Source organism: Hyaena hyaena, unplaced genomic scaffold (assembly GCF_003009895.1).
Source record: "Hyaena hyaena isolate Hyena2069 unplaced genomic scaffold, ASM300989v1 scaffold_112, whole genome shotgun sequence".
Taxonomy (NCBI): Eukaryota; Metazoa; Chordata; class Mammalia; order Carnivora; family Hyaenidae; genus Hyaena; species Hyaena hyaena.
In genome coordinates this window covers 1,323,180-1,346,892 of record NW_024080744.1, presented here as the reverse complement: position 1 = coordinate 1,346,892, position 23,713 = coordinate 1,323,180, and the positions used below count along the sequence as shown (strand labels likewise).

General features: G+C 42.1%; 1 protein-coding gene across 1 annotated transcript in view; it reads left to right on the top strand.

Annotated features, from left to right (window-relative positions):
- The first annotated feature begins 16,792 nt into the window (after positions 1-16,792).
- SLC7A14 (solute carrier family 7 member 14) overlaps positions 16,793-23,713 on the top strand; it is a 55,672-nt gene continuing 48,751 nt past the window's right edge. Inside the window, exon 1 of the mRNA XM_039236529.1 lies at positions 16,793-17,096. Coding sequence (XP_039092460.1) covers positions 16,793-17,096 — 304 coding nt within the window. The remainder of the gene's footprint in view (positions 17,097-23,713) is intronic.

Below are 23,713 nucleotides of genomic sequence, written 5' to 3'. Positions count from 1 at the left end.
CGTAGCTGCATTCATTGCTCTGCGCCTCAGGTTCCTCATCTTTAATTTGGAAGTGGTTAAAAATATTAGTGAAAGTAGTGTTGTAAAAATAGTTTGTATATAAATTAGTTAAAATCATGCGTGGTACAGGTGAACCTGCATGGCTCAGTCGGTTGGACATCCAGCTTCGGCTTAGGTCATGATCTCATGGTTAGTGGGTTTGAGCCCTGCATCAGGCTTTGTGCTGATAGCTAGAGAGATTGTGCTTCTTACATATAGAGGATTACGGGCTCATGGACCTCACTGATGCAAAACATAGTGAAATGGGCTCTTCTTGGGCTGATTCTAAACAGCAAGCATCTCTCTACAAGAGAAGGCATAAAAGAATAGGTCATATCTGGGGCAATGTCTGGGGGAAGGAAAGAGGTCAAAGTCACTAGGGCAGCAGGTCCACCAGCCTAGTTTGGCAAGAGGACTTTACATTTACAAGAGCTTTACTTACAAGAGCTTCAGTCTCAGAGAGGGCAACAGCTTGAAACAGGTCAACTCCAAGCACAGGTCAAGGAGCAGAGGTGGCCAAATAGTCCAGGTTTGTAGACTATCTAATACTCTACTTCAAAGAATATTTTTATTCTTGTTCACATTTAATCAAGCAAATCCTCCCATTTCTTTTTCATGTTGAATTAAAAGACATTTAGTCTCTTTCCCCTTCAGGACCACTCTTTCAGCAAAGACATTCCAGGCATCAAGCACAATGGCTTCTTGACTGACTCACACTGACTACACATGGTTACATCAGAATTTCATTCTGTGATTCCGTGAATAGTGGACACTGAATTAATAACAAGAAGTGTACCAGCAGTAGGGATCATCTGGAGGATGTGTTCTTCCTTTTAAAATCAGTGCGTGTGCACTGAAGAAGAAGAATAAATCACAATAGCTTATTCCTAAAAGAATGATAGTAGGTCATGGTCCAGCTTGCATGTGACACACACATACACACACGTGTACACACACATACACACACACCACATGCCTCTCTCTGCTATAAGATGAAATCCAAATCTCTTAGTGAAGAAATGAGTGTTTTGAGAAGGAGGACTTAACTGTGTTGAATGCCTCTAACAGGTCAGGTGAGAGAGATGAGGGCTAAAATATGTTCATTGGATTTAGCATTATGAAAGCCACTGATGACCTCAGCAAAAGTGATTTTGGTGGCAAGAAAGATGTGGATGGCAGAATGGAGAGGGTCCATGACTGACAAGATATAAAGAAGTGGAGATAGCCCCTAGGATGATAGCATAAGTGTATCATGTGCTTATAGCTAAGTGTGGCAATAGCTAAAGAGGGCATAGTGTTTGGGGGAAGAGGAGTGTTTTTACTTGTTTGCTTTATAAGATGAACCTACTGAAAATAATTAGAATTCTTACAATAGTCCATAAAATTATTAGAATTAGTTGCCTGCGGGGGATGATCAACATGGAAAGAAAGAAAACCAAATGATGAGAAACCAAAGTCATAGAACTGAGGTATTTGCTTTAAGGGGCAGAGTCTATCTTCCAAGCAGGGAGGTTAGCCTGGGCTCTGTGTAGAAACTGGGAGAATCCCACCTTCAGACTCTTGGTGATTCAAACATGCTATGTAACCAAGTCTGATACTGATTCTGTAACCAAGCCTGAGCTTTCCCTGAGCCTGAAAATTCTATCTCTGATGTGAAAAGAATGGTAATGATACTAGCTAATCTAATTTTATGGGGGGAACAGATCCTAAAACAGCTCTCCATAATAAAGATGCATAGGCACATAACTACACAAGTCAAAGATATATCTCCATGGCCAGGAATAAGAGCATGCTCATTATTCTGGGATCTTTGGTGTTCTGTTTTGGTTTTTAATTAAATATTTCTTCTCTGATTTTAAAGAGATACATGCTGCCCACCACAAAAATGGAGTGGAAAATCACTCCTATAGAAATAATTCCTCCACCACCCTTAGTTCCATATTTTTAACATTCTAGTATACTGCCTTCAGAAGGACAGAATGAAACTGGATCAGACTCAGTGTACAGTTCTATATCCTTTCTTTATAGTAGCTTTAATTTAATACAGCCTGAGTAATTTTTGTGTCATTAAATATTATATTAGAATAATATTTTAATGTTTGCTTACTATTTATTCTTTGAGTAGCTCATAATTGATTTAACTCCATCCCTAGTTTTGGGCATTTAGATTGTCTCCAGTTTTTACTACTATAAATAATATTGCAATAGATGCCCTTGAAAAAAAAATTTTGTACCTGATTATTTCCGCATGATAAATTTACTTTCCAAAACATTTAAGACAGATTACATTCCAATCACCAGTGAATGAAAGTATTGTTTCTTTGACCACCACGCACCGCCCCCCCCCACCATCAGCAATGAGTGCTTTTTTTTTAACCTTTGCCATGTTAATAAGTGAAATGACTCCTTTTTTTGGCATTTCTTCGAATACTCGTGATAACGGACATATTGTCTCATATTGTTGAACATTTATATTTGCATTAACAGTTGCTCTCTCCTGTGTTCTATGAGGAATACGTGAGACAGGAAACTATCAACACCCTAGAGGACAAAGGAGGAATACATTCAAACTAACGAACTTGTAGAATTGAAAATCTTTTAACTCAACAATTTGGAAGTAAGCACTTTTCAGTTGAATAGCTTGTAGGTTGGAAATTCATTTTATTTTTTTAATGTTTATTGAGAGAGAGAGAGAGTACACGTGCATGTGCATGTGTGCATACACACACACACACACACACACACACACACACACAAGCACACACAGGCAGGAAAGGGGCAGAGAGAGAGAATACCAAGCAAGCTCCACTGTCAGTGTGGAACAGGAGGTGGGGCTCGAACTCAGGAACTATGAGATCATGACCTGAGCCTAAATCAAGAGTCAGAAGCTTAACTGACTGAGCCACCCAGGTGCCCCTAGAAATTCATTTTAAACTCCCTTAATGAAACCTGACATTTTCCTGTGATTTAGTGCTGTTGACATTGAAAGATGCACTCTCAGCTTGCAGATTTCCTAAGGAAGTGACAGATAATAGGAAAGGAATCTGCCTCCAAAGAATTCTCTGGGCTGTGGATCCAGAAGGCACCCTGAGAGTGCTCGCTTCGGCAGCACATATACTAAAACAGAAGGCACCCTGAGGGCCTGCCGACTAATCAACCTTGCATACACGTGCCATTCTCAAAAGAGGCTCAGAACTTAGAAATGAATAGTGTACCCACAGGACAAAGCACATCTCCATTTTTCAAAACCTGTCAAATTCCCAGGCTAGTAAAGTCTCAACTATTTTCCTCCCAGATGGGGGAAAAAAACAATGAAGCAAACTGAAAAATATACCTTCTCTTCAATGGTTCATACTCTATGACTTAGGAGGTTTTTACTCCCTGGTTGGAGTCTACAAGTTGCTGCATGGAACATCTACATCAAAAAGTACAATGCCAACCTTAACTAGACTTTAATATTTCAATACTGTGTAGTTTTCATTCAGTCTTCTCTTGATTTAATGAATCTGAATCAAAAATAGATAGAGATAATTTATTTATAATCAGACATACTTATTTTTAGATAATTTAGGTTTCCAAAGGGATGTGTGAAGGCATTCAACAAAAAGAATTGTAAAATCTGAGACTTGGACCAGTTGATTTCTCAGGTTTTGTATTTTATGATTTTATGCATAAAGAGTACTTAAGAAAGTCATCTTATATTCCAATAGATATCTCAAGATAGCAAGGGTTATTACTGATATTGTAAATTATATCTTTTATAAAGAAATACTTTGTACCCAACAGGTTTTTAAGCACTGTGGAAGAATCTTTATTCCACAAATATTTATTGATTACCTGCTATGTGCCAGTCCTTGCTGTGGTCACTGAGCATTCAGCAAAGAACAAGATGTACAAAATCCCTACCTTCAAGGAGTTTACAGACTAGAGGGAGACTACAGACAATTAAACTGTATACAAATGCATATCCAATAGGGATAAATTGCTCAAAAGCAAATAAATAAATAGGTAAATAAATGGACAGATGGGTGAATAGATAGAAGAACATGAGGGAAAGAGTACAAAGACTGGGCTACTGTTGTTTTATTATTTCCAGATCATTTTTTTATCTATTTGATTCATACATTACAGTAAAGTATAAAATTTTTAAAAAACTCTTTCTCTTTAAATTCCCACTTCCTAATTCAAGATTGTTCCAAATTCAGTTTGTGTTTTGGCTTTTATTGTTGTTGTTGTTTTCACTCTAAATCCAAGTTAGTTAACATATAGTGTAATAATGATTTCAGGAATAAAATTTAGTGATTCATCACTTACATATAACACCCAGTGATCATCCCAACAAGTGCCCTCCCTAATGCGCATCACCCATTTAGCCCATCCCCCACCCAACAGCCCTCCAGCAACCCTAAGTTTGTTCTCTGTATTTAAGTCTCCTATGGTTTGTCTCAAAACATGGCTACTTTTAGCTCAGGTAGTTCGGGAGTTCCTCTCCTGCAGAGTGACATTCCAGCTGAGACTGGAATCATGAGAAGGACAGAGCCATGCAAAGACTTGGGGCAAGGGATCCCAGGTAGAGGAAACACGTGCAACCCTTGAAATAACAGACATATTTACTGTGTTTCAAGAACAGAAAGAAGGACACCATGGCCACAACAAGAAGGAGGCTGGCAGAAGATGTATTCAGGGGTGAAGCAGACACCAGACTGTGTAGGGCTCTGTAGACCATTGTAAGGAGTTTGGATTTCCTTTCCAAAAAACGAAAACATTAGAGAGTTTTAAGGAGATTGTAGCCCTCAAGGGTGTAACAATCTGTGCAAGGCAATTGAAAATACATGCTGACTTGGGGCTCCATGGGAAATCAGAGAAGAGGAGGCCCAAGTGGTTAACACACATTTAATGGCAGATGGAGTATGAGCTGAATTTCAAAAGAACATGAAAATGTGGATGGCTGCAGGGGAAGAGTCAGAAAAACAGCAAATAGAAAGGCTAAGAAGTAAAATTATTATAATCAGTGGGGAGACATACCTTATTACAATAGATGGTCAGTTCATTGGCAGGCTTATCTTCCTGGCCAACTCGGAAGCTCCCGGAGGAATGGGGCCATCTTCTTCCTCCTTCTGTCCCTGCATCTTGCACACATGGTGCCCGACATTTACTATGTGCTCTGAACCCATTAAAGCAGATGGTGTGTCCTGAGAGCAGTACAAAGAAGAGTGGGGCTGGGTGTGTGGAGTCAGGCTTTGTTAAGAGCTAGAAGTTCACAGAGCATGTAAAATGATCTACATCAATTAAAACAAAAATTCTGTCCACTCGTCTGTTTATAGCTGTATCACATATAAATGGCCATTATCAAAACCTGAAAGGTCCACTTGAAATTATCTGACTTAAAATGCAGACTCTCTAGAGTAGTAGAAATTTCCTTTGCGGGCAGAGGAAGGAATCTCAAAGAGACATGTGACTGGCTTCCAGAATAACTGAATCCACAGTAGAAAAAGATGCCTGGGTATCGGTTAAGACACAATGAACAGAAAAACAAAACTGTTTCATATATGAGCTGCACACCCAGAGGCATAAAGTCAGTTATCCAATTATTGATTTGTGTTTAGCCTCTCCATGAGGAGTAGCTGCAGGGATGTACCTACTGAAGGATTTTCCTGAATAATGTCGGGGAAGCCAGCTAATCACGTGAATAATAGAATTTGGAAGACTCCTACAAGAGCCATGCTTGGTTCCAAACTGACATGAGGAAATGTACATTAAGTCCAGGAAGAATTTTTTTTATTTTTTTAAATGTTTTTATTTATTTCTGAGAGAGAGAGACAGTGTGAGCAGGGGAGGGGCAGAGAGAGAGGGAGACACAGAATCTGAAGCAGGCTCCAGGCTCTGAGCTGTCAGCACAGAGCCCGACGGCGGGGCTTAAGCCCACGAACTGTGAGATCATGACCTGAGCCAAAGTCGGATGCCCAACCGACTGAGCCACCCAGGCGCCCCAAGGCCAGGAAGAATTTTGAGATACATTAAACATCTCTGTCCATTCCCTTAGCTCCTAGGAAAGAGCTTTCCTTTTTGGCCATACTTCAGTTTATTATAGGTTGTTAAGTACATTTAAAGAACATTGAAACCCACTGATCCAGTCAATACATCAATTTAGGGAGGGCTTTGGTTCTCGTATTTTAAATAATGTTAGCTGAAATAAAATGAATAACCACTAGTACTTATTATAATTACATATTTTCCATAATTATCCTTAGTATTCATTTCTGGTATTTCTTTTTTTTTCATTTTTATTTTCTTAATATAATTTATTGTCAAGTCAGCCAACATACAGTGTATACAGTGTGCTCTGGTTTCAGGGGTAGATTCCCATGATTCATCACTTACATGCAACACCCAGTGCTCATTCCAAGAAGTGCCCTTCTCAGTGCCCATCATCCATTTTCCCCTCAACAAGAAAAATCTATTTTAAAGGAACATTACTACATAGAACATTGCCACAGATGCCTAGTTTTCCTTTGGGGATCATCCCAAGCCTGACATGAGAGTGGTATCATTCAAAGAAAATGAAGGCAGCTCTATTCACCTTCTTAAATATGGAGCCTAGGGAGGGTCTAGGTTGGGGGAAAAGAGACCTGCATTATCCCATTACCAGGTGTGTGGCCTTGAGTAAGTTATTTCAGTGCTCAGGCCCTGGAGCCACCTATCTGAAAGTAGCTGAATGAATTACTCTACCGAGGGTATTCTTTAAGAACAATGGGCAAATGTGGTTTGGGTTTTTGTTGTAATTAGGGACTGAACTTTGGAGAGAAGGTATGGAGAAAGACTGAGCCAAGTATTTTCAGAAAAAGAGAGAGGTGGAAGTTTGCCATAGAGTGTAGGACTAGGGAAGAGATATGTCCTTGAGGAGTATGAAAAAGGCATGCAAGCTGAAGAATGACCCCTCCAAAGACACCCACATCCTAATCTCTAAAACCTGTCACTACATGACAAAGGGGATCTGGTGGGGTGATTAAATTAAGGATCTTGAGATGGGGATATTAATCCTGGATTAAATGAATGGACTGATGTAACCACAGTGTTCCTTACAAGAGGGAGTCTGGAGGACAGAGAGGAGAGAAGACGCCATGCTGCTGGCTTTAAAGATGGATCCTGGGACCCCAATTCCTGGTATTCTGTGTCTTGTAGTAATTTACAGCCACAACAACTACCATTGAGTTAAGCACATAGTAGAAACTCATTAAATACTTTTAGCAATGATTAATTTAATCTAATTTCTTAAATCTTTTCTATTGACTTGGAAAAATTAACTGATTTTCTTGTGTGATTTTTCCCTTCTGAAAGTATTCCCACAATAAAATGTGATTAGTGCAGGGCTTTTCATTTCCTCTGGTTTTGCTCATATTGCCATATGTACAATGAATAACACAGGACACCACACAGAGACCCGAGACCCTGGACCTATGATCAATGGAAAAAAAGAGTGGAAGGTGACATCAGGCTGTGATACCCTGCCTGACTGGGTTGTTAGAGGAGAAATGTGGCATCTCAGTGCTGAATAATCAGATCTCTGAACAAGCTTCTCCTCAATTCTGCTTAGCAGATGACAGGCATTCCCTTGAGACTGTTTTCACAACACTTTCTGCCAAATACATACACAGATAATATTCTCAACCCCTGAAGGGTTAACAAATAGAGAAGCAGAAGGGGAAAGGTTTTTAAGCAGAAATGTTGTCCCAGACTAGGCAAAGATCAGATATCCTCATGAGGTTTTATATAGATAGATATAGATATAGATATAGATATAGATATAGATATAGATATATATTTATGTATATATTACCTCCATAGTATGTATGTGTATACATATGTTATGTATTTGTTTATTTCTAACAAATAAGGTTAGAATGACTTCTCATTGCTTTGTTGTGGTTGGTGTCACAAGAAGATGAATTTTGGATTCATACTGGTATTCAAAGGAAATCAATATTCATACCTTTAAAAATTAATTGTGGAAGTACAGAAATGAAGTTTAGAGTCTCTTTCAGTTTATATATCAGATGCACAGATTTCTGCCCATTCCAGAAAAGCAGCCTCAAAAACATCATAATACAATCGCTTTGCCTTGTACGTAGAAGGGATTCCATGAGATAAGTTATATTATTGTCACAGCTCTGCACATCCTCCTTTATAAGAGAAGTATGCAACCTCATGCATACTTACCTGTCTTCAATGAAAGGACTCTACATCCGACCCCATTAACTTTAAGCTTGGCCATTCGCTTCACCTTAATCAGTGGAATTCCAGTTCCTACCAGAAGCAGAAGAGGCATTGCACGTTTCCACCAGTCTCCTGTTCTTGGCCTGTGCTACTACTAGAGAGCAGCATATGTCAGATAGGGGTTGTTCTTTTAGCCTGACTGTCAGAATGAGAAGGCATGTGGAGACTCATAGTCCACACAGAGAAGAAAACCTGAAGCCAATCCATGGCCTAGAGTAGAGTCTAGCAAGAGATAAATGTCATTATTGTAACATATTGAAATTTGATGTTGTTTGTTATTGCAGCAAAAACTGATTAATCCACTCGATACCATTGCAGAAACATAAAAAGAAAAACAAGCTGAATTAGAAAGGAAAGCTGAATTGGAACAGCCTCTTTTGCTTAGCTACTCAATTGCCAGCAATCCAAACTGCCCTTTAAAAACATTCCAAGCAAAACAAAGCCAGCTGTGCCTGAGTTTTTGAATATAATGTAAATGGGGTAGCACATTGTGAAGTAATATGGTAAGTGATCAAAAAATACTTAAAGTGGGTTCCATCAATCTAACATTTAGCAAAGACATAACTGGGAAGATTAGCAATCTAAAAGTCAGGAATCCTAGTTTTGAAGTCAAGGATACCTCTGAGTCAATTTGACAGGCACCAGCATTGTATGATTTAGGACACACATGTGCATACACACATGCACACACACACACAGAGAGCTAGACTGATCAAAAACATCTTCCTTACTGCTCTGTCATGGTCCCAAAATGTCAACAATGATAAACTGCAGCCTGCCCAAGAAGTATAAATCAAAATGTGATTGATCTAGAAGCTGTACTCTGTGAGACCCTGCTGATCACTGAAGAAATTGAAGATGTTCAGTCTGGGGAAGACAAAACTCCAAGAGTTATGTTAGTTGCCTTCAAAAACATGAAGACTTTTCCTGTAAGGAGGTTAACCCTAATCTGCATAGATACAGAGAGCAAAACTGAGGATAACGGGAGAAAGCTACCAGGACACAGATCTCAATTCCATTTACTAGGATGTTCTGTTAGGATGGAGCAGACCCTGGTACTCAGATACTCTGTACCTGACCACCCAGCATCAAGTTATAGTGATGGACAGACAAGCACATCCATAGTCAGGATGCAAACATAGAGCCATAACTGGCAAGCTTGGAAGGAATAGAAGAGCAACAGAAGCAAGTACCTCAGCAGAAAATCCACCATCAAAGACTGGCCGAGTGAGCCACAGTAAGCGACAGGCATAGAGTCAGAAGTGGAGACTGTAAGTGAACCCATCATGTCCTAGGCACTTCATAGTGTATGTACATCTTGGGGAGAAAAGTCAAGGGCATAAAAGAATGAGAGCAGGTGTAACAGCCAAAAGGCCCAAGAAAATCTGCTAAGAAGCCAATTTCAAGACATAAGAAAGGAGGAAGCCATTCTCTTCAACCACAAGAAAGATAAGAACAAATCCCTTGGAGGAAAAATATAAAGACATAGTCTGCAGCCAGAAGGTATCCAAGGGAGTTTCTGCAGATAAAAGCCCTGGGTGAGGACTGGACAGCCAGCCAAGGGTCTTCTGAGAACTGCCTAGGGAGGTGGAGGTAGTGGGATGGGGTGTCAACAGTAGGGGACAAAAAGCCCTGGTCAGGGAGCAGGGTGATGTGAGCTAGTGTTCCCATGGCACCACGAGTGTGCCAGGCACTGTGCTAAAAGCTTCACACATATTAACTCCTTTGCCCCTCACCACAACCCTGTGGGCTAGGTACCGTTATTATCCCATTTTACAGATGGCAAAACTGAAGCACAGAAAGGCTTCATCTAAGGTCACTTAGCTAGTAAGGGCAGAGCCAGAATTCGAACCCAGAGATCTCTACTACTGAATTATGTACTTTTAAAATTTTCTTTTCTTTTTATTTTAGAGAGAGAGAGAGAGAGCATGTGAGCAGAGGGGAAGAGCAGAAGGAGAGAGAGGAAGGGAGGGAGAGAATCTTAAGCAGGCTCCATGGTCAGCTCGAAGCCCCATGCGGGACTCAATCCCATAACCCTGAGATCATGACTTGAGCCAAAATCAAAAGTCAGATGCCCAATTGACTAAGCTGCCTGGGTGCCCCCTGAATTATGTTCTTTCTTTAATGTTTGTTTATTTATTTATTTATTTATTTATTCATTCATTTATTTATTTTGAGAGAGAGAGAGAGAGAGAGAGAGAGTGAGCAAGCGAGCAGTGTAAGGGCAGACAGAGATGGAGAGAAAGAATCCGATGCAGGCTGTATGCTCGGCACAGAGCCCAGTACAGGGCTCCATCCCACCATCGTGAGATAGATCATGACCTGAGTCAAAACCAAGAGTCAGAAGCTCAACAACTGAGCCACCCAGGTGCCCCTGAATTATGCTCTTAACCAGGTGACAGAAGCTTGGCCAAGAGGAGAAATGGCAGACTGGTGGGGAAGAGGGGTAGTGCAGGATCCCGAGACGTGGGACAGAGGAGGGCCTCAGAAGACTCTTCCAGATCCTGATGTCACTATGCAGGGCTCCTTTTGCTCTAACTGTAACCTCATTTTACCAAGGGACATCGATTAAAAGAATTCTGTAGCATCCATAACTGTCCAACTCCATGAAGGGGCTACTCCGATCAGCCATGTTCCCCACTGCTCCAGACATTCCAGCAAAGGCTGGACCCATATTTCTAGGGGATGTTGTGGAGGGGTTTTTGTAACCCATTGGTGTATTTGCAAAATCAAGCTGGGATGATTTTTGGCTGTTTACTGTTTTGTTAGCCGTCATTTCCTTCCTCTCCTCACCTCCAAAGGCACGCTCCAACCTAATTCGATAATCCTACCTATTCAGTGAACTTCTAAGCCATGATTATTTTCATCCTGACACAAACCTGCTTTTACCATCATTATTCTTGGAGTCCATTGAACCCTCAGCCACACCGGCAAGCCCCAAAATGATGACTCTCTCCTCCCAGAGGCCCTGTAAGCCTTTCTTAGTTACAGCTGTGAAGTATTTTGAGAAACTTGAATTAAAGTGCTAGGGAAAGCACAACACACATTTATTGCTCATCTTGGAAAGACAACAGCAACGAGCTTCCAAAACTATCTTTGATTAACATAATCTAAGGGTAATGAATATGGATATTGTCAATAGTCACTTGGAAGCATGTTTTCTCGTACATTTTGTTCTCTCCAGTAAATTTCCAACCAAGAAAGAAAATGCCCCAAGTTCCTGTTTGTATCAATAAAGCAAATGCTCAGAGGAATTACGCAGAGGGAATAGAGCAAGGAAGGAATGCTCACCACCCTCAACCTTTGTTCCAGTGGGTTCTCTATGTTTTCACCACTCTTCTAATGATCTATGAAATAAAAGCCCTCACCTCCCTAATAAGCCTGATTACTTCTCAGTGTTTCTGACAGTTTCTGATGAAGGCTGACCAGAACTAGCGTCCCAGGGGGCATCTCTATACAACACAGTATCCGTGGTCCCTCTTGCTAAAGACAGATGCCAAGAGGCCCTGCTTCCTGCCCAAAAAGAGAAATAGAAAGCACCTGTCAGATTGTGGCCCCCTGTGGGAAATGACAATGTATTAGTCAGGGTCCTCCAGAGAAACGGAACTAAGAAGAAATATACAGGTACATATGAGTGGATTTATGACAGGAATTGGGTCCCTTGTTATGGAGGCCAAGAAGACCCACAGTCTGCTGTCTTCAAGCTGGAGACCGAGAAAAGCCGGTGGTGTGATTCAGTCTGAGGCTGAAGGCCCGAGAATCAGGGTGGGGGGCCAATAGTGGAAAGCCCAGTCTGCATCTAAAAGCTCAAGGACCTGGAGCACCAATGTCCAAGAACAGAAGATAGATGTCAGCTCCAGCAAAGACTGTGAATTTACCCTTCCTCTGCCTCTCTGTTCTATTCCGGCCCTCACCAGATCAGAAGATGCCCACCCACAGTAAGGAAGAGGCTCTTATTCAGTCTCCAGATTCAAATGCTAATCTCTTCCAGAAACACCCTCACAGACACCGCCAGAAATAATATTTCACCAGCTATCTGGGCATCCCTTTGCCCAGTCAGGTTGACACAAAATTAATCATCGCAGAAACTATCTGGGTGTCCACACCCAAGCTTTAGTCTTCCGTGGTGGCACAGAGCAGTGGACCCAGCTGTGCCTTGCCAGTACTACCTGGGAAGTCTTAAAGAATCTCTATATCTAGGCCACACCTCAGACCGATTAAATTGGAATTTCTGGGGTGGGAGCCAGGCAGCAGAGTTTCTGGAAGAACCCTGAGCAATTCCAGCATGCAGCCAAGATGGAGAACTGTCGCAAAGCGATCAGGAGATCAGAAAACCCTTTTACCATCCCTCAAGAAGCCAACATTAAGGCCACCTGCATTTACCACTGCCCTGCCCTGCCATGGGGCCACTCTCTTCATTTCTCACATGAGGGACCTAGGAGCCTCTCCCCAGCCCTTTTGACGGTTTGTCCCCGGCTCTCCATGTCCCCTGTCCTCATGCACAGGCCCTGACACAGGCTGCTGTGGAACTGCACTGCTGATGGTTCTCTGTTTGCTAGTCTATCTCCTCAGCAGTGGGGCCACACCTCCCACACCTCTTCATTCCATCCTGGAGCTAACTTATCATTACGACGTGATTCTTCAGTTAACTGCACAGCAACTATAATGAGCTTGTAAAAACATAAATACTGGGGTACTGGGTGGCTCAGTTGATTAAACGTCCAACTTCAGCTCAGGTCATGATCTGGTGTTTCATGAGTTCAAGCCCCGCATGGGGCTCTGTGCTGACAGCTCAGAGCCTGGAGCCTGCTTCAGATTCTGTGTCTCCCTCTCTCTCTCTGTGCCTCCCCAACTCTCTCTCTCAAAAATAAATAAATATTTTAAAACTATACCACTCACCTGAATAAAACCCTCCAGTGACTTCTCACTGTGCTTACAGTAAACCCCAGCCCTCTTCTGGCTTGCAAACCCTGTGCAGGCTGCCCCTGCCCACCTCAGGCAGGAGGGTGGGGAGTAAGGACATGAACTCTGCAAGCAAGCATCACAGGGCCAAGTCCTGGTGCCACGGGCTGCTCCCCTCTGAAGAAGTTACTGCACCTCTCTGGACCTCATCTCTAAAAGCAGATATGTTGTGAGGATTATGTTAGCTGCTGGCACACGGTCTAACAGGGCCCTGGAATCCTCCTCCTCACTCTGTCCCAGCTTCACTTAGTCCCAGGAACTGGCCACACCTGCTTTCCCCCTGGGAGCGCTGTGCAGTAATGATTTCCGGACACCTGGTGTGACTGGCTCTCTGCATCACCCAAGAACCAATGCCATGGCTACACAGAGCCTCTCTCAGCCCTTTGGCAGCCTGTTTTGTGTCCTTCATGAGCCGTGGTAGTGTGCTAAGCTGCTATAACAAAGCACCACAAACGAGGTGTCTAATGCTTATTTTTGAGAGAGACAGACAGAACATGGGGCAAGGAGGGGCAGAGAGAGAGAGAGAAATCTGAAGCAGGCTCCAGGCTGTCACCAGAGAGCCCAATGTGGGGCTCGAACTCATGAATCGTGAGCATAACCTGAGCCACAGGGGGACACTTAACCAACTGAGCCACCCAGGTGCCCCCAAACTAGGTGTCTTAAAAACAGAAACATATTGACTCCCAGTTCTGGAAGCTGGAAGCCTGCGATAAAGGGGCAGCACGGTTGGTTACTTCCGTGAGGAGGATGCACATTCCGTGGCTTTCTCCCAGCTTCTTGTGGTTTGCCAGCAAATCCTTGGGTTCCTTTGCTTTTTTTTAGACACACCACTCTGGCCTCTGCTTTCATCTTCACACCTCATTCTCTTTGTGTCCAAATTTCCTCTTTCTACAAGGACACCAGTCACAGTAGATTAAGTGCTCACCCTATTCCAGATGACCTCATCTTAACTGAGCACATCTATAACAACTATTTCCAAATATGGGTGCATTCTGAGGCTCTTGGGGTTAAGGCTTCAACATACAGATTTTGGGGAAACACAAGTCAGCACATAAAATATCTATTCCTCATCCCTCTCTGGAATGATCAGGTTTTATTTGTCGTCCTGTGTGTCATATTATATTCTTTCTTCACTGAACATCATTGTTTATGTTGTCCGAATTTTCTGCAATAGAATAATACTGAAAATAATAAAAGATAGGCTTTCCAGAAAAGAAGCAAAAGCAAAGCTTATTTTGCATTGTGATTTATGAGTTCATCACTTCCCATACTAGATTGGAAGGTCCGTGGGAGAAGAAACCTTGTCTTTGTACCCACCTCCCAGCCTAAGACAGTGCCTGGCACATAACAAATGCTTGGTACATGCTAACCGAGTTGAAATTAAATAGATACGGACATTGAGTTCCCACAAGAGCTCAAGTGAAGCAATTGTTCTTGCAGTCTTGCTGGTATATACGTGACACGTTTTCTCATAAATCTGGAAATCTTTAAAAAAGAAAAAATAACTGCTGACATTCTAGGCTTTGAAAAGACTCTGCCATATACAATGGTACTGTCCAAATGTAGTGATATTTAAGGTATTGTCAAGAATTAAAGCATGGCATGAAGCAACATTGTCAAATCTGGGAGGAAATTAAACCAGGAGATCCATCACCCAACCCCTGTGAACCAAACTGCCACATTTTGCCTGACTCTTCTAATTAGGTTGTGTTTGCAAAGCCTTTAGAAGCAGACAAGTGTTACATTAAGTGCTAAGCAGTATTAATTAATCATATTGGTAGATTATATGGGCTCATACTTCTCATAAACGTAAATGTCCTAGGCTCGGCAGCATAGCACTTGGAAGCAATGTTCAGCTATGCTCTAGAAGTTCTTTATGTAATTGTATAAAGTTCCTGGCTTCCAAAGAAAGTAGTTTCAAATCATCTCTGTATTCTCATTTGTCAAAACTTTGGAAACTGTCTAATATAATAGTTCTCAGCTCTATCAGGCCCAGTGCCTCTTTTCTGTAATAAAAATTTCTTATACCTCTCTTTAATATCCTGAAGGAAAATGCATGAAAACCCTGCCTATATATAACATATTTCGGTATGTAAACACTGTGGCAAGCACACCTTGGACTGTCAGATGTTTTCCCCATATGAAGAATCATTGTCAGGATGCCAGTTCCAAATGGCAGGCTGTTACAGGCATGCATGCGAGACGCAGTACCATGGGTGGTGCTGGAAGGTGGCCTTGAGCTTCTAAAGCAGTGAAGAATTCATTTTTGGTTCCAAACTAAAAAATTTACAATCATCCTTCCATTTACTCTATAGTTGCATTCCTGGAAAAGTCAATGTACTTGTATTTTAAAACCATCCCTGAAAACCCCCATATGTTGATATAAAGAGAATTAAGTTCGGGGTGTCTTGGTGGCTCAGTCAGTTGAGCATCTGACTTCAGCTCAGGTCACGATCTCCCAGTTCTTGAGTTCCGGCTCCACATCAGGCTCACACTTGCTGCTCTCAGCGCTGAGTCTGCTTCCACCATCTGTCCTCTCTCTCTGCCTCTCCCCTGCTTGTACTGTCTCAAAAAATAAATAAAAAGGTTTTTTAAAATTAGGTTTTAGGGTTAGATCCTCATACCCAGAATTTTCACCTACAAGAATGTCTGTGAGATCATTGAAAATCAGATGACACCATCCCACCCAGTTAGCATCACTGGGGTTCAGCCACCAAATGCAAGGAACACTTTCCCTTTCTCAATCTTCGAGAGCAAAAAAATGCTCAAAACATTTTCTTTTCATGTGAGAGCAAAGTTCCAAAAGAACTCCACAGGGTGGGACTGTCCCTCTTAAAAGTCATAAATCTAATTTTATATCCTTATATTTTTAAAAACTGAGGATGTTGTGTACCCAGCGAATATGTCCCAAAATCACAGACCAAGTCTTGACAGAGTCAGGTAAGAAGCACTTAAGAATTTGGACAAGTGAGCATTTTCCATGTGGCAGGCATTGTCTTAAGCTCTGTTTAGAGATTAATCTAATCTTCACATCAACACTAGGCAGGAGGCTTTAGTATCTCCATTATACAGTTGAAAGGGAAGCACAGAGAAGTGAGGTAACTTATCCAAGGTCCTACAGCAGTAAGTAGCAGAGCCCTGACTCAGACCATCTTCCTCAGAATGACTTGGGGACACAGTGCAAATGACAGACTGTTATTTAGGCCTGGAGGAGATACAAAAGGGGAAATGCACCCCTCCTGCATTATGAGTATACAACACAGACCAGTTCAACCAGTTCAGTATATTGACCTCCAACCATGCCTCCAAATGATGATTTGCTCCTGCTTGGTCTCATCTTCTCCTTTCTTGTGTTTTTCCTGCAGACATTCATGCCCAGGAGAAGACTGCTTTGGGTCCCTCTGGACCTTTCCTAAAAAGAAGATCCCTATTCACTAGATGAGTTGCAGAAGCATCCACTAAGGCTTCCATAGCTCTCTTCCATCAGCTGACCTTCGCCGTAACCCCCTCATACAAGATGAGTGGTTTCCTTGCCTCCCTGGACCCACGGCGGGTGCAGTGGGGGGCTGCCTGGTATGCCATGCATTCCAGGATCCTGCGCACCAAACCAGTGGAGTCCATGCTGGAGGGAACTGGGGCTACCACGACCCACGGCACCAAGCTAGCCAAGGTGCTCACCACCATGGACCTCATCTCCCTTGGTGTTGGCAGCTGTGTGGGCACGGGGATGTACGTGGTGTCTGGTCTGGTGGCCAAGGAAATGGCAGGACCTGGTGTCATTGTGTCCTTCATCATTGCAGCCGTTGCGTCCATATTATCAGGTAAGTGCCTCAGTATAGTGGAAGGTCTGCAGAAAGTGCACTTGCCAGTCTGTTACTGCTCATCCCGCTCTTCTAGAATATTCAATGGTGACATGCGTGAAGTGTCACCAAAGGGGTCATCAGACTCTTTTTTACCTTGACTGCCAGGGAGTTCAAGGCTCAATTGTAGTAGCTTCCTTTTTCTTTGATTTTTCTATACAAATAATTATTCTGGTGCCCAGCTTCCTCCCAACTTCTCTCTCCTTGTCAGGTCCTAATGGCTCCATTTTTATTATAACTCTCCCTTTCAGTGGAAGATAGGTCAATCCCTTGGTGGAGACGTGGATATAGCTAGGATTATAAATAATGCATAAAGGATAGGCAGAGTAGCAAAATGACAAGTCACTAAATCTGATATGATTGGGATTTGATGAGCCAATAACTGGCATTGTGACCCCCCAAGCAGGAGGAGAGCAAGCTAGGAAACATAAAGCCATCGTGGGAATCACAAGGCACCATCTGCCATAAGCACTTCAACAGACTGTATTCTACAGAGGTGGTTCGACGAGCACTACCTCTTCCCTTGAGAAAGGATCATAGAACTCATTTTTAAAATAAGGTGCCAGGAATTACATACTGATAATTTGTGAGATGGCTCTTCTCTTTTCCTTTTGCTCTGCTCTCACTGTCTCTTGAGCTGTGGTTCACAGTATCTTCCCAGGTAAACAGAGAACTTGAAAAAGAAGGAAACAGAACACTTCCTGCTTCCTGATCACCATACTGTGAAAGCCCGAGGCTTTGCTGGGTTTTTGGTGTGTGTGGGTCAACTCACATCCAGGCAGGGAATGTCATGGTCTCTTCCAAAGCTTCAGAAGCAAGAATGCTAGGGTACATCAGGATTTCTGTGTACAAATGCACACCATCACAAGAAAAGTTCTACATTCATATTGTATATCCAGACTAAATAGCCCTCATCCACAGGATCTGTATGGACCAGGAACCAGAAAGTGCACCAGTTTATATCTGACATCTTGTTAACTTAATGATGGAAATGTTTCCAGACTGATTTTATTTCTCTCCAGTCATGGCTTACTTCCCTGTTGATTTTACAATGATCGCTTTTCCTGAAGTTATTCTCTAATATGCATGAATCGCCTAATAATTGAGGTTCCTTCAGAAAAGAGAATTTTTTTTCGTATAGATGAAAATAAATTATTCACATGGATGAACTTTGCAGATACTTCAAATGCTATTAACCTGATTGCAATCATTTTCAAATGTATTTGGCCAAGAGATTTTTTGGAGGAGGGTGCCAGATTCTTATTCACCATTAAATTTAGAGATCTAGAAGTGTTTGCATACAGACCAAAATAGCAATAGTGGGACAAAAGGCAGACATATAACCAGGGCTCCCACCGAAGGCACAGGGCACATGGCTAAGAGTCCTACCTAGTTAATGCACACTGCCCTTTCTCCTCCTGATCCATCTTTTTATGGCCCCATCCCCCAAACCACAATGATTCCTGCTAACAAATCACCCACATCTTATTCTTCACAGCGCTACATTACATTTAGAAACCAGCACAAGGTTCAGTTGCATCCTGGAAAACTGCCCGCCTGCCAAGGTGCTCATGATGCTATATAACCCAGACTTTTCTGCTACTCATATGCAGGAGACGCGGCCAGCACTGTGTTGGAGCCAGCTTGCCCCCGGCTGCCAAGGTCACTAACTGTGCATTCTTCTCCCCACCTTTGCATTCAGCAAGGCCATGTTGTTAACCTGGAATTGGCTATGCAGGAGTATTTACACCACAAAAATGGGCAAATGCTCCAGATAAAGTTTGTTTGTTTAGGTTGGTTGTTTTCAGAGAGTCTGTTGCTAAACACTTCCCAGCACAATCCACTGAAGGCCGTGGAACTGCCCAGTAACTGGTGCCTTCATCACCGCACCAGGCACCAAAAGAAACCCTGCTTCTCCCCCAGTGACAGAACCCCCCTCCCCACATATGGCTGCATCCAAAAGACCTCTACACTTTGTGACTGGGGCCAGTCAGAATTCTCCTACAGCCCCCAGCTAGAGCCCGGGCCAAAATAACTTGTGCCAAAGTTAGTCTTTTTATAACAGAAGTCTTCAACCAGGCCTCTCATTCTGTGATCCTTTGTCACTAAACTCAAGGAAGTCCCCCTCTGCTGTCTTCTTTCCACTCCTGTATCATCATCCTTGTATTTCATCTCTCTTGACCAAAATTGCCACCACTTCTCTGCATCACGATAATCAAACTCCCTTCTACCTTTTTAACACATGCTCCTCCCTCCTTCTAACCTTAACCAAAACCTGGCTCAACTCTGAGGACACCACTGAAAGCATTGAGAAAGTGCACGAGAAGGATAGACGTGTGACCAAAGAGCGAGATGGTTGATGGTGAGATTTCAGAAGTGGTACAGTAATCAGCGATGTTAAGATTAAACTTGGAACCCAGCTCCCCCACTAACTGGCTGCAGGACCTTGTGCAAGTTCCATAACTCCTCTGAGCCTCATTTTCTCCACTTTGAAAGTGGTCATCATGATATCCCCTTCAGAGTTGCTGTAAAGATTAGTGACACCAGTGAGAGCCGGCTACAGTGTCTGGTACACAGCACTCAAGACATCGTTCTTCTCATTGTGTGTCAAATCCTGTATCCTGAGCATGCCACACATTATCACATTTGAGAGGCAGCATACCTCTTCAAGGTAGGTTTTATTACTTTTACATACTAGAAAGCTGAAATTTAAATAACAGAACCTAGATTCAAATTTGTTACACCAACAATATCTTTCAACACTGACTACAAATTTAAATCACCTGGGGAACTTATTTTTTCAAATCATGGTTTGGCAGAGAAAGGTTATGATTACATGCAGCAAAATGTATCCTTTTAAGTATACAACTCTAAGTTTGACTGACACATATAATTGTGTAACCTCCACCACAATCAAGATACAGAAGCATCCCATCATCCCCAAATAATTCCTTCATATTACCTTTTTGCAATGCTCCTCCCCTCCACCCCCAACCCCCGGCAACCACTAATCTGTTTTCTGTCCCTATCTTTTGCCTTTTCCAAGATGTCATATAAATGGAATCATTCAGTAAGTAACATTTTGAGTTCGTTTTCTTTCACTTAGTATGACACATTTAAGATTTATTCAGATTATATGTATCAGTGGGTCATTCCATTTTATTTTTGAGTAGTATCTCATTGTATGGATATACTGTAGTTTATTTGTCCATTTACTAGTTGAATGTTGACTTGGGTGGTTTCCAGTTGGGGCCATTATAAATATTTGTGCACAGGCTTTTGTGTGAACACAAGTTGTCAGTTCGCTTGAGTAAATACCTAGGGGTGGAAGTGTCAGATTGTGTGGGAGGTGTAGGTTTAACTTTATAATAAATGGCTCAACTCTCTTCCAAAGGGATTGTACTAGTTTTCTTTTCCACCAGCCATACCTTTGAGTTCCAGTTCCTCCATTCCTGGCCAGCTCTCAGAATTGTCAGGTGTTGCTTTGTGTTGTTGCTCCATTTGTTTGCCATCTTAAATGGTGTATAATGAGTCTCAGTGCGGTTTTCATTTGCACTTCCCTAACTGCTAATACTTTGCACACGTTTGAATGTGCTTATTCGCCATCTATTTTCTTTGGTGAAGTGTTCAAATCGTTTTCCCATTCTTTTAATTGGGCTCTTCATTTTCTCATTACTAACTTAAAATTTTTTCTAATATATTCTAGATACAAGTCCTTTATCAGATACATGATTTTGTGAATATTTTCTCCCAGTTTGTGGCTCATCTTTTAGCTTTCTCTTAATTTCTGTTTATTTCTTTATTAAAATGCCCAGGCTCCACCCCTAGAGATTCTCATTCAGGTAGACTGGGGTAGAACCTGGGGGATGGCATTTTTTTACAAGCCTCAGAGGATTCAAATGTGCAGCCAGAGTTAAGAATTAGTTAACTGTCATAGGGGCCAAAACTCAACTTCTGCTGCTATATGTTAAGATACAAGTTGGGGCGCCTGAGTGGCTCATTTGGTTAAGCATCCAACTACCGCTCAGGTCATGAACTTGCAGTTTGTGAATTCAAGCCCTGTATCAGGCTCTGTGCTGGACAGCTCAGAGCCTGGAACCTGCTTCAGATTCTGTGTCTCCCTTTCTCTCAGTTCCTTCCTGTCTCTCTCTCTCAAAAATAAATAAACATTAAAAAAATTTAAAAAGACATAAGTTATTTGGCCAGCAGATTCTTAAGCGATTTTCATGGCCCTATGGCATCATCGCGCATGCCATACAAAACAGCTTATAACATGAAGCAAATCTGACTAAGAGAGAAAGCCACTTCCTCTACAATTTCACAAGACCCATAGTTACAATAACCTCCAAGGTCCTCCTGCCAGTCATGCCCCAAGACCATAACCGCCCACAGCCTTATCACAGGTGGATGGAGTCTTATCAGAGGAAGCAGCTTGTGCTGTAACATTTACCCTTAGTCCATTGGGTCTTATCTACTCTTTAACAGTTCAGCAGGCCCCATGCCCATACCAGACCTATAAAACCCTTTGAATACACCAGATTAAATCAACCAGATAGAAGGAGAAATAGTTTTTCTTTATGATTCCCACCTACAACCTTATTGACAGACTCAGGGACGGATGGCTTACACAGGTTCCTAATTTGGCCACCATGCCAGTGACATCTGGCCACTCGAAGTCCTAAGAGCCTCCTATCAACTGAGTAAGGATGCCTGCTTTGGCTTTTCTTCCTAAGTTTATTTCCAGTTCTCTTTTAATATTATTAAAATTGAACCTTAAATAGAATGTAGATCTGAATGACTCCTAAGCTCATGTGGAGCCTACAATAACCCTTCAGGCTCATATCTCAACTGGTTTGGGTAGGGATTAAGTGACAGTGTGCATATACCACATCAGTCTCTAGTCTGATGCACTATGCCAGTAATTTTTATCATCTACCCCTAAGAAGTAGTTGACAAAAATCTAGTAAGACATGGTTTAGTACAGGTGTATTGTGTACTCACCATCTACCAGTTCTGGGGAAGTACCAAAAACAAATAAGCAGTTGTTTCTACTCTAAAGGACCCATTGTTTATTGATGGAGATGAACGCCCAATCTGATCAGTAGCTATGGCAATAATAGTAGTAATAATAGAAATAATAACAGCATGAGTGCCTGGGTGGCTTAGTCATTTGAGTGTCCGACTTTGACTCAGGTCATAACCTCACAGTTTGTGAATTTGAGCCCCACATCAGGCTCTGTGCTGACAGCTCAGAGCCTGGAGCCTGCTTCGGATTCTGTGTGTGTGTGTCTCTCTCTCTGCTCCTCCCCTGCTCAGGCTCTGTCTCTCTCTCTCTCTCTCTCAAAATTAGATAAAGATTAAAAAATATTTTTAAAAAAGAAAAGAAATACTAGCAGCAGCAGCTCCCATTTATTGAGCACTTACTATATACCAAAAGAGTTCTAAGTTCTTAACACATTATTTTACTTAACCCTCACATCAACTCTATGTGATAAGTTGTGTCATTATCCTCATATTGCAGATAAGAAAACAGAGCCTTGTGAAAAGTTCGGTAGCTTGCTTAAGGCACCTGATTGAGAGATGACAGAGCAAGGAATAGAGTGAAAGCAGCCTGACTCCAGAGCCCACATCTTAATCACCTTGCTAATCAGCTACTTCATTAGTAGATTAGTCCCAGAAGCCATCACATTCAAAAGAAAACTAAAAATGAGACAATTTCACTTCTTTCCTGTGTAGAAGGAATCTAGGGGAAAGCTGCTCTTGCAGCTCTGCAGTCATGGGGACTCAGGCCCCTTCATCTTTGGCTGTACCAATAAGGATGCTTGCCTTCTATCTCAAGGGGACTTCAAGACCCAAGATGGCTGCTAGGGCCCCAGTTGGTATATGTGAGTTCCAGAGGTCAGAAAGGAGAACAGACAGTTGAGGCAGGTCATCTCCCATATTTCTGTCCCCCACCCACTTTTTAAAAATTTTTAATGTTTATTTATTTTTGAGACAGAGAGTGTGTGTGTGTGAGCAGGGGAGGCGCAGAGAGAGAGGCAGACACAGAATCCGAAGCAGGCTCCAGGCTCTGAGCTGTCAGCTCAGAGACCGACAAAGGGCTCAAACCCACAAACCGTGGGATCATGACCTAAGCCAAAGTCAGACGCTTAATGGACTGAGCCACCCAGGCGCCCCTCTGTTCCCCTTATAAGAAACTTTTTCATAAATCCTTCTCTATAACTTACATTGGCTGAAACTTGGACACTTGGCCACAACAAGTAAGGCTGAGATGTGTAGTCTTCTGACTGGGTATATTGCCAACCCCAGTTCTACGGGCTGTGTTGATGGGGAAGAAAAGGAAAATTGGCTCTTACTGCCACATCTATAGTGGATACATAACCTCTAAGCCCTCCAGCTTGTTGAGGTCAAGTTGTTCTGAAATATCTAAGTAAAATTGGTCCTAACTCCCAGTAATGTACAGCTGGAAAGCCTAGACTCCCCCTTAATAAACCTAGGGAGTTGCAAGTCTTACTTTTTTCTTTTTTTTTTTCTTTCTTTCTTTTTTTTTTTTTTACAAATTGTTTATTGTCAAATTA